Genomic DNA, 14,614 nt, shown 5'->3' on the forward strand with positions numbered 1-14,614 from the left:
GGCAATTACATGCAATCTGTTTGTGATAATATGGCGATTAACAGAGATAAACTGGTGAAAATCACAAATCTGTTGCAGTCTGCATGTACAGAAATTAGCATTAAGCAAATTAATTCACATTCATCAGGCTAATTGCACTATATTGGAAGTCTATCGGCAAACCTCTGCCAGTCTGTCTGAGAGTGAGTTCAGTCAGTCTGACAGAAAAGACATTAAATCCAATCACCGAGCAGCCACTGATATTTACTAATCACAAGGTGGTTATCATCTTATTTTTACTCTGGTGTGACTGAGCACAGGTGCAGCTACACTGCGGTTACCTTGTTGGGCAAAGAATGGGAGACAGTGAATTGTTGAGTGCTTAATCCTCAATCCTAATTAACGATTTGTTGTCTGTTACCGCTGCTCCTCCACGTTCCTCTCTGCTTTGCCGCCGCTCTGAATGCTGGCTGCTCTGTGGCTGCTCTGATGAGTAACTGAAACTATTGTGCTCTGATTTCACTACATATATCAGTGACATTTGTTCATGCTGGTTTATTCAAGTGATTCTTTTTTTTATATTTGCCTATTAGTCAATTCTTATTATGAGTCAATTAGTCTTTTTACCTGTTAGTCTTTTTGAATGTCGTACATCTTAATTCACAAAACACTTCAATAAATAAAGTTAAGAATGAATTTGACTGAATTTTGTTTTTTTTTTTTTTAAATGTTCTAGTATGGCAATTTAATCTTAAAGAATTCTTTTGGCCATGGACAATTGTGTAATTATACAGTGTTTAACAAATGTATTAACAAATTTATTAGACCACCTGTGTGTGTGAAAGTGAGTTCACATTTTTATACCCAAATTTGATTCATTTCTGGACTTTGACATGTCAGAAATTAATCAAACATTCAACCATTTAAACAGATTTTTCTCTTCAGGAATGCAAGTAAATAACTGTAATTTGGCATCTAAATCAAAAACTAATAATCTACTGTTTTTTTTCTGCTTTTTTGTAAAACAGTAAATTTGAAAACTCATGGATAACAGCAATAATTAAATTTTACCACCAAAAATATCATTCCGATTATGCTTGTGAATAATGGTTGGCTTTGGTAATTACCAGTACAGTTAATTTAGGGCAGCTGTGCCATAAACCTTACATTGGGTGGTGGCCTAATAAAATTGTTAAGTGCTCTCCCTCCCTCCCTCCCTCTCTCTCTCTCTCTCTCTGTCTCTCTCTCTCTGTCTCTCTCTCTCTCCTCTTTGCTTTACAATTTAATAAACAAAAAAAAAAACATTAAACACGGTGACTGAGTATTGTCTGTTGTCCCAGCACAGGTGTGAGCATGCAGCAGAGAGTGAAGCAAGCTGTAGAACTACAGTGTGTAAATGAGAAATCATACATAAAATAAACTGTGTGTCAAACATCGTCTGCACATCACAGATTAGATGATCTGATCGAGCTGCATTTCTTACTGCATTGCCTACCTTTAGGTCAGTTGTCAGAATTAGAGAGTAAAGTTGGTTTGAGTCAAAGCATTTCTTTTTTTTTTTTTTAGCTTTTTTTAAAAAAAATCATAATGTGATTGCGAACCTCTTCTGTTCACTTTTTCAAGGTGTTAGAAGGTCGCATTTCAAACTTTCTACTTGGCAAAATATCAGCTGCAGCCTTGTCGCTGCTGAAGCAGAAAATGAGACAGGGAGATCTCACTCACGTTTACTTAGTTGGTTATTCAGTTTGAATCTCTTCTAAGCATGCTGCTAAATATTTTCCTCAGAATGTCTTCAGAGTCTTCTCATGGCTTGTTTCCATCCTGGCCTTGCTGTCTCTCTGACGCTCTGCTCCGCGGTGTGTGTAATGTGAACAATGCCATTAAGCATGACTTAGCCACTTTCCTGGAACTGCCAATGGAAAACAACTCCTTTCTTTACCAGAACGCTCCCTTTCTCAGTGGACTAATTGAAAACAGCCTGTATTGTGTGTTTGGGCACATTTATGCGCTGTGAGTCATGCAGCATTTTTACTTGACTTTTCTTATTAACACAGTTTTAGAACCCTTAAAATAAAATGCTTTTCCTTGCAAAAGGTGTCTTGTATTCTGACTTGAACCTGAATCTTATGTGCTACCTGAACGGGATGCTCATCATTCTGAAAATATAACTGCTGATTACTATACATTTGATATGTGCATGGCCACTTTGCTCTTACATGACCTAAAGGAATGCAATACAAAAGCATTTGCACTCATTTTGGTATTTTTTGTGCACATCTTTGTCTTCTTTCTTCATGTAATTGCAGGGTATGGCCTGTGTGGGGCGTACTAAAGAATGCACTATTGTTCCTTCAAACCACTATGGACCCATCCCTGGTATTCCTGTTGGTACAACTTGGAAATTTAGAGTTCAGGTTAGCTGGGGTTATTTTTTACAGTGCATAATGATTAAAGAAAATCATGCAGTTTTGATCCTCATCCTACGCTTCTGTTTCTTCCTCCGTCTATCCCTTGAGGTGAGCGAGGCAGGGGTTCACAGGCCACATGTTGGCGGCATCCACGGGCGCAGTAACGATGGCTCCTATTCGCTGGTGCTGGCTGGGGGCTTTGAGGATGAAGTGGTGGGTCTTATAATGTTTCTCACCCGCTGCTAGTTTATTGTGAAGTGTGCAGGTTTTCCTTTGGTGCAGTGTTGCCGATTGTGATGCTATGGTTACTGTGGATCTGTGGTAGGACCGGGGAGATGAGTTCACCTACACGGGCAGTGGGGGTCGTGATCTCTCAGGAAACAAACGGATTGGAGAGCACTCTTTTGACCAGACCTTGACTCACATGAATAGGTGCGGCACTGAGAAATGAAGTACCACCTTCATTCCCAATTAAATTAAAAGATCTTAATATGAAAGCTGGTCTAATGTGATTATTGAATAACAAACTGACATAAGTTTAAAGAAAGCTTTCATATTCATTGTCTAGATTTTTACAAAGTGAATATATGATTATTTCTGTAGTGTGTGATTAATTTCTCAGCCATCATTTCTTATTATTCTCACATTTGTTAAAAATCATTCTGTTTTGGCTGATCCCTGCAGGGCATTGGCCTTAAACTGCGATGCACCTCTGAATGACAAAGATGGAGCCGAGTCCAGGAACTGGCGAGCAGGAAAACCTGTAAGAGTGGTGCGCAGCTCCAAAGGTCGCCGTATTAGCAAATATGCTCCAGAGGAAGGAAACCGCTATGATGGTATTTATAAGGTATCATCAAATGCTATGCACCAGAAGTACATCTCCTTACTGCAAGTGACACTATATAAAATGTAGTATCAATATAAAGTGCAGGTTGTATACAAGCGTAGGGAAACATGGAAATTATAAAAGCTGCCATTCAAGCTATATGGGATCCTATTTTAGCTATGTCTTCTAAATCCTCATCTTCTTCTACCTTAGAAACCGTTTGTCTTAAGTCAGAGCTGCTTCAAAGCTTCAGTTCACTTTTTTGAATGTAATTTGCTGTGGTTGATGGCGGCTCATAGGTGGTAAAGTACTGGCCAGAGATTGGGAAGTGCGGTTACTTGGTGTGGAGGTACCTGCTGAGACGGGATGATCAGGAACCAGCGCCTTGGACCCCTGAAGGACTGGAGAGGATTAAGAAACTGGGGCTTTCTGTTCAGGTTAGATACATATCTGATACGTATCTTAATAAAGAGTATGAACCTACACACGTGTATCTTTGTTTATAAAAACACTCACTTTCAAATCATTTTTCTTTGCATTCGTCTTTGTCTATTCCTGTGTGCCTTCAGTACCCCCCAGGCTACTTGTCGGCCATGGCCAACAAAACAAAGAAGGAGGCCTGCGCTCGACCTGGTCGGGGCGGCCGCAGTAAGCACTATCCCGGAAGGGGGCGGCCACGGAGACAACGCAAGATCAAGGAGAAAGAGGAGAACGAGGATGAAGAGGAGGATGAGCAACCGATGGCCAGTGTGGAAGAGGAGTCGCCACAAAGTAATGGAGTGCAGAAGACAACAAGAGATAGTGGTGGGTGCTTTTAGAGATGACATTCAAAGCAAGTCAGACAAGGTGTTGTGAGAAGAGGACAGGTGAGACCGGTGTGATCAGTGAAACTGGTTTGAAGCTGGGAAATTAATACTTAAAAGTACAAACTCCACTAGGATCTTTTTTGCCCCAGGTGTCAGGACTGTAAATATGTTTTTTTTTTGCTCTCCGAGCATACCTGCTCCTGTTTCTGAAGTCTTATTTGTTTTTCTTGAGCAGAATCATCACCAGTGGCAGAGCCTCCCTCTAAACGGGTGAAGATAGAGGAGACCTTCCAGCTGTCAGAGCAGCAGCAGCAGTTGATCCAAGAGGACACAGCCAACAAGAAACTCTGGGATGAAGCCATGGAGCACCTTAAAGAGGGACCGGTATGAAATCTAGTACACCACAACGCAAACACATCTCTGGCTTAAAAAAAAATGTGTTATCCCACACAACAATTCACTCCATGTGCTCTAAAAATGAATCTCCTTAATGTTTAGATGTAAATCCTTTTTCTTTTTCATGACCAGTTTTGTTTTTGCTTGGAGAAGCTTTCAGATGTAATGCTCTCAAAGTAGATTAAAGCAGCTTAAAAAGGCAGCGAAACTGCCATAATTCAGAATTGTTACAACTTTAGTGTTTCTTTCTTCTTTCTGTGCTTCCCACCTTCATTCCTTTCACGTTTCCTCTGAAGAATTTCCTGCGCAAGATGGAGCAGATCTTCATGTGTGTGTGCTGCCAGGAGTTGGCCTTCCAGCCCATCACCACCATCTGCTCACACAATGTTTGCAAGGTATGGGATTTTTTTTTTTAAAACTAGCACGTGCCCATGCAACAGTATTGTTTGGCCCATTCGTGTTGTTTCCCGTGAAATTAAAATGATGCGATCAGAGTTCTTATAGTTGCGTTTTATTAGGTTTTAGTTTTACTTAATTTTGCCTTTTTCTTTTTGATTCAGTTTTGTTTCACTTAGTTTCCAGAGTGGGTTTCCTCATTTCAGTTTAGCTTTTATTAGTTTCAGTGTTAGTTTTAGCCTTTTTAAGTATTATTATATCGAGCGCGCAGGGGACAAGATTTAGGGAACTCAGTATAGGCATTAAAATAATAACACAGAACTTCTGGAAAGCAGTTGACTCACAGTCAGAGGTGGGAGTTGAAGATTTCATGGACTGGGGTCTCTGCCAAACGTTCTCAGCACATCCTCACTATATGTTTAGGCGCGTTGGGTCTGTCTAGCATCCTCCCTTGCCACCTGATCCAACTTGCCACCAGGTGGTGATCAGTCGGCTCAACCAGGAACTGTTTACTGGCCTGAAGGTGCAGGGAAACGACCATCTCATCCACTGCTAAAAACTCCAACAAACAGGCAGCAAGCCAAGGGGAGACAATGTACCCACCCCAGCCCTCCACCTCTCATTGAGGGCAACCTCATACTGGAACAGAGTCCAGCCCCTCTCCAAGAGCCCAGTTCCAGAGCCCAGGCGGTGGAACCATTGGAAACACACACTAGTTCAGGCTCCTTCCCCACCAGAGAGGTCACATTCCATGTCCCAATAGCTACCCTTGATGACCTCCTTGACAGCCGCCGCCCTTGGTTGCTGCCCAACACACACTGCACCTGAACCCTACAGCACCTCCTGCAGGTAGTGGGTCTACAGGAGGGCGGGTGCATGTCTCCTCTTCGGGCTGTGTCCACCTGGCCCCCACAGACTAAGGCCCAGCCACCAGGCCCTCTCCCTTAAGCTTCTTCCACAGGCCTGGCTCCAAGTTGGGGCCCTGGTAACCCTGTCGCAGGCAGGGTAAACTGTTCCCTTGATCTTCCTCTTGTAAAGGTCATCTGAATTGCTCTTCGTCTGGCCCCTCACCCAGGACCAATAGCTGGAAGTTTTGTGGATATAAATTAGATGTTATTGTCCTGGAATAACAATTATGCCATGCTTTCATGATGTGTTACAGTTGCATGAATGCTAAAATCAGGTTATTTTACCCTGTTGCCATGTGGTTGCTAGGTAATGTGATGACTTTATAATATTTGATGTAGATAAGAACCATCAGGGTCCTAAGGCGTGCCTTTGTGCTAAGTTTAGTTGTTCATTTTGTGATTGTGTAGGAGTTGGCAGACAAAGAAACAAACACACAGATTTCTTGCATTATAGTAAGATCCTGCTATTCTCTACGTCCCTCTCTCCTTAGACCTGTCTCCAACGCTCGTTTCGGGCAAAGGTGTACACCTGCCCCGCCTGCCGCCACGACTTGGGCAAGGACTACGTTATGACCCAAAACAAGACGCTTCAGATGCTGCTCGACCAGTTCTTTCCCGGCTACAGCAAGGGCCGATGAGGTCAAAATCACATTTATAAGTAGGATACACGCACATAAGCACCCATTTTGTGCACCCTCGTATACTGTCAAGTACCTAGAGCTCCACTTTAAAATGCATTGCACACACATAATGTACTTACCCACTGGCTAATGTATATTGCATATACAGCCATTTATGAATACAATCATTCATACACAAACAACCTCAGTAGGGACTGACCTCATCTGTTGAACTTGGACCGTCTCCATCAGCATCACCAGCCTGAAAATCAACCGAGGACATTTTTTAACCTTCCTGCCACACAAACGCACACAAAAACAAATGCACAAAAAAAAAAAAAAAAAAATAGCCCCCAAACTCATGCTCCCACTAGCCATCTCAACAGTTTTCCTTTCCACTGTGTTGTCCACCGGTTCAATTAATTGACATGCGTTATGCTGATTGAGTGCAAATTCTCCCCGGCAACATCGTGAGCTCAGCAGTTAAGAGTTTAGTTTCCTGCCACCCTGTTTGCATTTTGTGTACCATGCATGCAGCTTTACACCAAAACACTGAGCCGATCAGAGCTGTTTCTGAGCTGACTAATAAAAAGTGCTCAGTGCTAGGAGTGAGTAGGGTTTTTTTGACCGAGAGGTGCCAGCAGAATTGACCTGTTAGGTTCCAGAATTAACATGCATTTATGATGAAACGAAGCACACAATGTCTTATTCCCATGAAGCACTTTATTACCGACATGTGGAGCAGGCTTGTTTTGGAGGTTAATCAGGAGCAAGTGCTAACATCCTGCTCCTCATGTCACTTGGAATAATGCCATTGCTTTGCCTTGAGCTAATAGGAATAACAGATGTCTCACCAGGGGTAACTTTCCCTGTATTGGCAGGGAACAGAAATTGGCAACTGCTTCCAGTTTGTTTAGAGTGCTGGAAAATTTATGGTTCCAACAAAGCTGCAACTTTACATACTAATGAGATGCCCTCGTGAGTCTCCTCTTTAGATTTTATGTGGAGTCAGAAAAGCCATTTACTTTATAAAGACACAAGAGCAGATTAGGGCCAAGGATTGCAGGAGTCTGTTTTTTAAAAGTAACTTCCACTGGCAAATGGTGCCTAAACATAAAATGCAATGTACAGTAGGCTACCAAGGTATCAGCTTTCTATAAGCGAGAAACAAACGTACAAGAACAAATGCACTGTTGAATCTGCTTCAGAAGCACTAAAACGTCAAAGTGTCAGAAATGATGTGTTACACATCATTCACTGATGATTATGAACATAGTTCTGGTTCACGGTTCCGCTTCTTAAGTCCGATGACATTGACAAAACTGTCCTGGCACATCGAGTCCATATGTTCTGGTTTTATTCAACTAATGAAATACTTTGATGTAATGGGAATAAAAGACTTAACCTGCCACACCGTGCAATGCTTAAAAAGGTGGTAGATGCACTTCTTTTTCAGTGACTGGTGTTCAGACACTCGAGAAGCCCTTCACATAAAGCTGGTTAGTTTATATTGTTCATTGTTAATGGTCAGTGGAGAGCTCCGGAGGTGTCCAGCACGATGTTCTTGTCCTCCCTTTTGGAAAAGTACTTTTTTAAAGACACTTTTTTGAATGAAAAAAAAAAAAAAGTCAGGTTTTTATATTTAGCGACCCATCCCTAATATTAGACTAGTTAAAACTAGACAACTAAAAGCACTTGGAGTGCACTGCATAAATCATTAGCTTCTGTGAGACACTGTAACAATACCTCCTCCAGGATAATACTGAGTCATCTTTAGGAAAAATAGTTTTTGTCCTTAAATCACATTATTCCCCAGTCATTATCACATTTTTTGGTCTTTATTTGATACCTTCTGCTTCATCGTAACACATGGTAACAGTCCTGTCACAACCTGTTGGACCTAATCATAGCATCCTCTCCCACATGCTCACTTATCTTATGTTTTTTCTTTGTTTGTTTTTTTGTCTGCTATTGCCCTTGATCAGATATTTTTGTTTACCCTGAATCCAGAGGCCTCCGTGCCCTCTGTAAGTGTTGCGTACTGTACATCATACATTAAAAAGTGTTGCTTTAATTGTGAGCATGTGAGCCAGATTTGCATCTTTTCCAGCGCTGATATGGTACTTTAAAATGTCCAGGGTTGGCAGGTCTGAAAGCAGCTTTAAACAAACTCCTCATGGAGAGAGCAGCAGCACAGTCTCTGTGGACAGAGGTCACCTGGAGCCGCTGACGTTCAGCTCGTGCATCAGAGTTGGCTTTGTGGGAAAATGTAGCCCTTCGGTGGCACTGTCACGTCGAGGGCGTAGAAGCCTCCGAGGCACAGACACATTTCGCGTAAAGCGGAGACGAGGGCAGCTTCAGCAGTTTTTTTTTTCTTTTTAACTCCTCTGCTGACATTCAGATCAGAGGTGGATGCTGTTTTCCTGTCTGACACCCCCACCCCCACCCCCCCTTTTCATTCGCAGGCTGTTTGTTTGTGGTGATGTCCTTGTTTCTGTTCAATCATTCAGGATTTTTTTTTTCTCTTTTTATTAACATGCAAGTACAAATGCTACTATGGTCTTTGAAGCTAACTGTGATGTGCATTACTTCCACTGTTGCTTAATATTGTTCGGATTTATTTCTTCATGCATTGACTGGCAAGCTGATATCCCTTCTTTCTTTCTCTACCGTGACCTTTGCCTCCTCCTCCTCTCTCTCCACTGCCTCCTGCCCTCCGTGAACCTACAGTACTAACAACTTTTAGACGTCTTGTGGACGCTTGGCTTCAGTGCTGTGTTATTTTGGTTTTTTTATTGCACTCTATTGAAGAAAAAAAAAGTTTGAGAAGTCACATTTGAGTTTTCCTAGAATGCTTACGATTATCTGTGTCCGTACACCATTTTTTTGACCATTTTAGTTGCTTCTATTTTAATCATTAGTCATTTTTATGTTGGCGACCTCAAACATTTGCAGCAAACGCCAGTCGGAGGAGTTTCATTGCTTTCATGTTGTGATCTGAAATTTTATACATGTCATGATATTACTTGATATGTACCTATTAAATATTTGGATTCAAGAAAAAAAGTTTGTATTTTTCTTTTCTTTTTTTTTTTACGTTTTATATCCGCACATTGTTTAGAGGAGTTTTAATCATAAATTGGAAGCTTATGTCTTCTCATCTCTTTATGTATGCTTAATATGATAATAATATTTCACCTTGGTTATGCAACCATTTAAAAATCTGAAAAAGATCTGAACAGAGCAACATATTAGAAAGCTGTCATGTCCTGGGCCGTTGGCCCCGCGTTTTGTGTTAATTTATTTCCTGAGTGTGTCCTCCCCAGTATGTTGTCATGTTCCCAGTGTTGTGACTCGTCTGCGTGTTCCTTGGTTTATCACTTCCTGTTTTATTCTGTCAGTATGATTTCCCTGTGCTTCGTGTCTAGTTTTGCTTCCCCCCCGTGTGATTAGTTTCATTTGCCTCACCTGTGTTCCCACCTGTTTCCTCTTCCCTCATTAGCCCCTTGTGTATTTAAGTCCTGTGTTTTCCATGCCTGTTGTCGCGTCGTTGACGTTGTGTGTCCGTGTGTTCCTGTGTTCCCTGCGCCTGCCCTTCGTCTCCCTGTGCCTCCCTTCCAAGGTTTTTGTATTTTTGTTTTTCCCCTGCTTCAATAAATCCCTTTTAAGTTACGCTGACTTCTGGAGTCCTTCGTGTCAGCCATTCCTCGCCTGTTTCCTCCCCGGCCATGACAGAACGACGCGACCAAACTATGGACCCCGCAGATATAAGGACCCTCTCTGAGCAAGAAGAGAAGATCCAGGAGCTCAAGGATTTCTCCGAGAGAATTGTTCAGGCCCCCACCAGTCACCACCGGTTAATACAATTAGCTTTCTGTTGTGGACTTATTTCGTCCTCCACCTGGCTCCTCACCCATCCTGACACCGCTTCACTTGCCCATTCAATAATCATGCTCCGAAAGAACCTACAATATGAACTGCACAATATTGGCCGCCCAGTCCAGGGCAGGGACTCAAATTTTTTTCTTCAAGCCATCACTAATGCACCTCTCCTGCAGCCAGACGGCTTATCCTCGTCTCCTCCTCTCCATGGCCCCTCATCGCCACCGGCACTGCCTTGCTCTCCGGCCCTGCCATCTTCCATTCCACTCACCTCTCCCCGAGACCCGAGCGGTATAACGCCGCGGACATTGTCACCGCTTCACGCACAGGCCACCACCTCCGTGAGTACCACCGGGCTCGATATTATTGCGGCAAGTGATGAGACTTTTTCCCACTCCACCGTCGCGCAGCCCGACCTCTGTTGGCTGCCGCAAGATGTAGAAATCATTGATTCTCCTCTGCTAGTGGACATTCTGGATGCAGAGAATCGTGCCTCCCACTCCAACAGAAAACGGAGGAAGCAGCGCACCCGGCATCGTCACGCTCCCCCCCGGTCGCGCTCGCCCCTGTCTGCTGTGATGCCAGCTCGTCTCCAGGAGCCCCAGGTTCCGCCAGCCTCTGTGAAGCTCTCTGCACCCGTTCCTGTTCCGCGGGGGGAGGCAGCCACGGACGGGCTGACCTCTGCGCCCGCTCCTGTTCCGCGGGTGGGGGCAGCCAGGTCCAAGCCTTCACAGCAGTTTTCAGTGTCGTCCACAGTGCCTCTTCAGCCTGTCTCTCAGTCAGCTGTAGCTCCAGCCACCTCCCAGTCTCAGTCAGCTGTAGCTCCAGCCACCTCCCAGTCTCAGTCAGCTGTCGCTCCAGCCACCTCCCAGTCTCAGTCAGCTGTCGCTCCAGCCACCTCCCAGTCTCAGTCAGCTGTCGCTCCAGCCACCTCCCAGTCTCAGTCAGCTGTCGCTCCAGCCACCTCCCAGTCTCAGTCAGCTGTCGCTCCAGCCACCGCTCAGTCTCAGTCAGCCTCTGTAGCTCTCCCCGCTTCACCTTCCCCAGAGCCAGCTCTCCCCGCATCAGCTCCCTCAGCCTCAGCTCTCCCTAGCTCTCAGTCTGTCTCCACGCAGTCAGCTCTCACTAGCTCTCAGTCAGTCTCCACGCAGTCGGCTCTCCCTCAGTCTGCTCCCACGCAGCCTGCAGCTCTCCCTCGCCCTCAGTCAGCTCTAGCTCCAGTCGCTCCCCCTCGCCCTCAGTCAGCTCTAGCTCCAGTAACTCTTCCTCGGTCCCCAGTGTCAGCTGTTTCAGTGCCCTCTCAGTCAGTTCCCTCAGCCCCTGTCTTAGTTCCTTCGGTTTTGGTCCCAGTTCCCTCAGCTCCTGCTCCTTCTGTAGCTCCAGTTGTGTCAGCTCCCTCTCAGGCCCCAGTGTTAGCTAGCTCTCGGTCTGTTTCCACGCAGCCAGATCTCCCTAGCTCTCGGTCTGTTTCCACGCAGCCAGATCTCCCTAGCTCTCGGTCTGTTTCCACGCAGCCAGATCTCCCTAGCTCTCGGTCTGTTTCCACGCAGCCAGATCTCCCTAGCTCTCGGTCTGTTTCCACGCAGCCAGATCTCCCTAGCTCTCGGTCTGTTTCCACGCAGCCAGATCTCCCTAGCTCTCGGTCTGCTTCCACGCAGTCTGCTCTCTCTCGCTCCCGGCCTGCTTCCACGCGGCCAGTCGTCTCCCGGCCTGCTTCCACGCGGCCAGTCGTCTCCCGGCCTGCTTCCACGCGGCCAGTCGTCTCCCGGCCTGCTTCCACGCGGCCAGTCGTCTCCCGGCCTGCTTCCACGCGGCCAGTCGTCTCCCGGCCTGCTTCCACGCAGTCCCCTGCACCTCGGCTATTCCTCGAGCAGCCCCTGCTGCTCAATAAAGCAGCAGTGTGCCCTGTTCCGCGGTCCCAGCCTACGCATCCGGTGCCTCACTATGTAGGCCCCGTTCAGCCCATGGGCTCAGCTCACTCCAAGCCGATGGGGGTCTCCGCTCATTCCGAGCCGATGGGGGTCTCCGCTCAGTCCGAGCGCTCCGCGCCAGAGGGCCCCGCTCAGTCCGAGCCGATGGGGGTCTCCGCTCAGTCCGTTCCAGGGGGTCCCGCTCAGTCCGAGCCGATGGGGGTCTCCGCTCAGTCCGAGCGCTCCGCGCCAGAGGGTCCCGCTCAGTCCGAGCCGATGGGGGTCTCCGCTCAGTCCGAGCGCTCCGCGCCAGAGGGTCCCGCTCAGTCCGAGCCGATGGGGGTCTCCGCTCAGTCCGAGCCAGGGGGTCCCGCTCAGTCCGAGCACTCCGCGCCAGAGGGTCCCGCTCAGTCCGAGCCGATGGGGGTCTCCGCTCAGTCCGAGCGCTCCGCGCCGGAGAGTCCTGCTCAGTCCGAGCCGCCAGAGTCCTCAGAGTGTCCCGCTCAGTCCGAGCCGCCAGGGGGTCCCGCTCAGTCCGAGCCGCCAGGGGGTCCCGCTCAGTCCGAGTCTTCGGAGTGTTCCGCTCAGTCCGAGCCGCCAGGGGGTCCCGCTCAGTCCGAGCCGCCGGAGTCTTCGGAGTGTTCCGCTCAGTCCGAGCCGCCGGAGTCTTCGGAGTGTTCCGCTCAGTCCGAGCCGCCAGGGGGTCCCGCTCGGTTCGGACCTTCCGAGTTTCCTGTGTCCTTGACCGCCCTGGGCTCAGGGGAGTCCGGGCATGTTGCGGCTCTGGTGTGTCTTCGTCGTCGCCGCCGCCGCCGCTGGGGGCGCGGTCGGCCTCCAGTGTCTTCTCCTCGTCTCCGCCGCCGCCGCTGGGAGCGGGGTCGGCCTCCAGTGTCTCCCCCTCGTCGCCGCCGCCGCTGGGAGCGCGGTCGGCCTCCAGTGACTCCCCCTCGTCCTCGTCGCCGCCGCCGCTGGGAGCGCGGTCGGCCTCCAGTGACTCCCTCTCGTCCTCGTCGCCGCCGCCGCTGGGAGCGCGGTCGGCCTCCAGTGATTCCCTCTCGTCCTCGTCGCCGCCGCCGCGGGGAGCGCGGTCGGCCTCCAGTGATTCCCTCTCGTCCTCGTCGCCGCCGCCGCTGGGAGCGCGGTCGGCCTCCAGTGATTCCCTCTCGTCCTCGTCGCCGCCGCCGCTGGGAGCGCGGTCGGCCTCCAGTGATTCCCTCTCGTCCTCGTCGCCGCCGCCGCTGGGAGCGCGGTCGGCCTCCCTCGTTGGGATTTTGCTTTGTGGCCCCTTGGCCTCTGCGGCCTCCTGAACTGTGTGTTTTTTGTTTTTGGATTTCCCACTGACTCCCCTGAACTGTGGACTGTTTTTTCCCCTGCTGTTTTTTGTTTTGTCATAGCTCCTGGACTGTTCCTTGTTTCGGCCCCCTGTTTTGGACATTGGAGCTCTCCGGCCTTGTGCCGTCGCCTTTTGTTCTGGTCCTGTGTTTTTGTTTTCTTCCTGTCCGGGTTTGCTTTGTTTTGTTCACGCCCTGTGATTTCTGTTTTGCTCCCTGTCTTTGTTTTTGTTTCGGGCCCTCCCTCCTGGTCCCCCGCCTCCCGCCCTTGTCTGGTTTTGTTTCTGGTTTTGGCCGTCGGGAGCCGGCCTTTGAGGGGGGGGTACTGTCATGTCCTGGGCCGTTGGCCCAGCGTTTTGTGTTAATTTATTTCCTGAGTGTGTCCTCCCCAGTATGTTGTCATGTTCCCAGTGTTGTGACTCGTCTGCGTGTTCCTTGGTTTATCACTTCCTGTTTTATTCTGTCAGTATGATTTCCCTGTGCTTCGTGTCTAGTTTTGCTTCCCCCCCGTGTGATTAGTTTCATTTGCCTCACCTGTGTTCCCACCTGTTTCCTCTTCCCTCATTAGCCCCTTGTGTATTTAAGTCCTGTGTTTTCCATGCCTGTTGTCGCGTCGTTGACGTTGTGTGTCCGTGTGTTCCTGTGGTCCCTGCGCCTGCCCTTCGTCTCCCTGTGCCTCCCTTCCAAGGTTTTTGTATTTTTGTTTTTCCCCTGCTTCAATAAATCCCTTTTAAGTTACGCTGACTTCTGGAGTCCTTCGTGTCAGCCATTCCTCGCCTGTTCCCTCCCCGGCCATGACAAAAGCATAGCAAAGTTATTCCACCTCACTTCACAAAAAAAACTACTACTTTATTTACACTCACTAGCCACTTTATTTTAGGCACACCTGTTCAACTGCTAGTTAACACAAATATCTAATCAGCCAGTCACATGGCACCAACTCAGTGCAGTTTGGCATGCAGACATGGTCAAGACAACCTGCTGAAGTTCATACTTTACAGAGAATGGTCCAAAAAGGAAGAGATCCAGTGGGCTTCAGTTCTCTGGGTGAAAATTCCTCATTGAGATCAGAGGTCAAAGGAGAATGGCCAGACGGCTTTGAGCTGATAGGAAGGTAACAGTAACTCAAATAACCAGTCATTACGTTCAAGG

General features: G+C 47.6%; 1 protein-coding gene across 3 annotated transcripts in view; it reads left to right on the forward strand.

Moving 5' to 3' along the window:
- uhrf2 (ubiquitin like with PHD and ring finger domains 2) overlaps window positions 1-9,370 on the forward strand; it is a 36,336-nt gene extending 26,966 nt beyond the window's left edge. For 2 of the 3 annotated variants that reach the window (XM_030742321.1, XM_030742323.1), the window contains 8 exons: window positions 2,286-2,600; window positions 2,713-2,819; window positions 3,072-3,234; window positions 3,513-3,650; window positions 3,783-4,017; window positions 4,255-4,403; window positions 4,712-4,810; window positions 6,211-9,370. In XM_030742321.1, coding sequence (XP_030598181.1) covers window positions 2,286-2,600; window positions 2,713-2,819; window positions 3,072-3,234; window positions 3,513-3,650; window positions 3,783-4,017; window positions 4,255-4,403; window positions 4,712-4,810; window positions 6,211-6,357 — 1,353 coding nt within the window. In that variant the 3' untranslated portion in view covers window positions 6,358-9,370. The remainder of the gene's footprint in view (window positions 1-2,285; window positions 2,601-2,712; window positions 2,820-3,071; window positions 3,235-3,512; window positions 3,651-3,782; window positions 4,018-4,254; window positions 4,404-4,711; window positions 4,811-6,210) is intronic. The other variant, XM_030742322.1, reaches the window with a different exon arrangement.
- Window positions 9,371-14,614: the final 5,244 nt, after the last annotated feature.

The sequence above is a fragment of the Archocentrus centrarchus genome, chromosome 12 (assembly GCF_007364275.1).
Source record: "Archocentrus centrarchus isolate MPI-CPG fArcCen1 chromosome 12, fArcCen1, whole genome shotgun sequence".
NCBI classification, from domain to species: domain Eukaryota; kingdom Metazoa; phylum Chordata; class Actinopteri; order Cichliformes; family Cichlidae; genus Archocentrus; species Archocentrus centrarchus.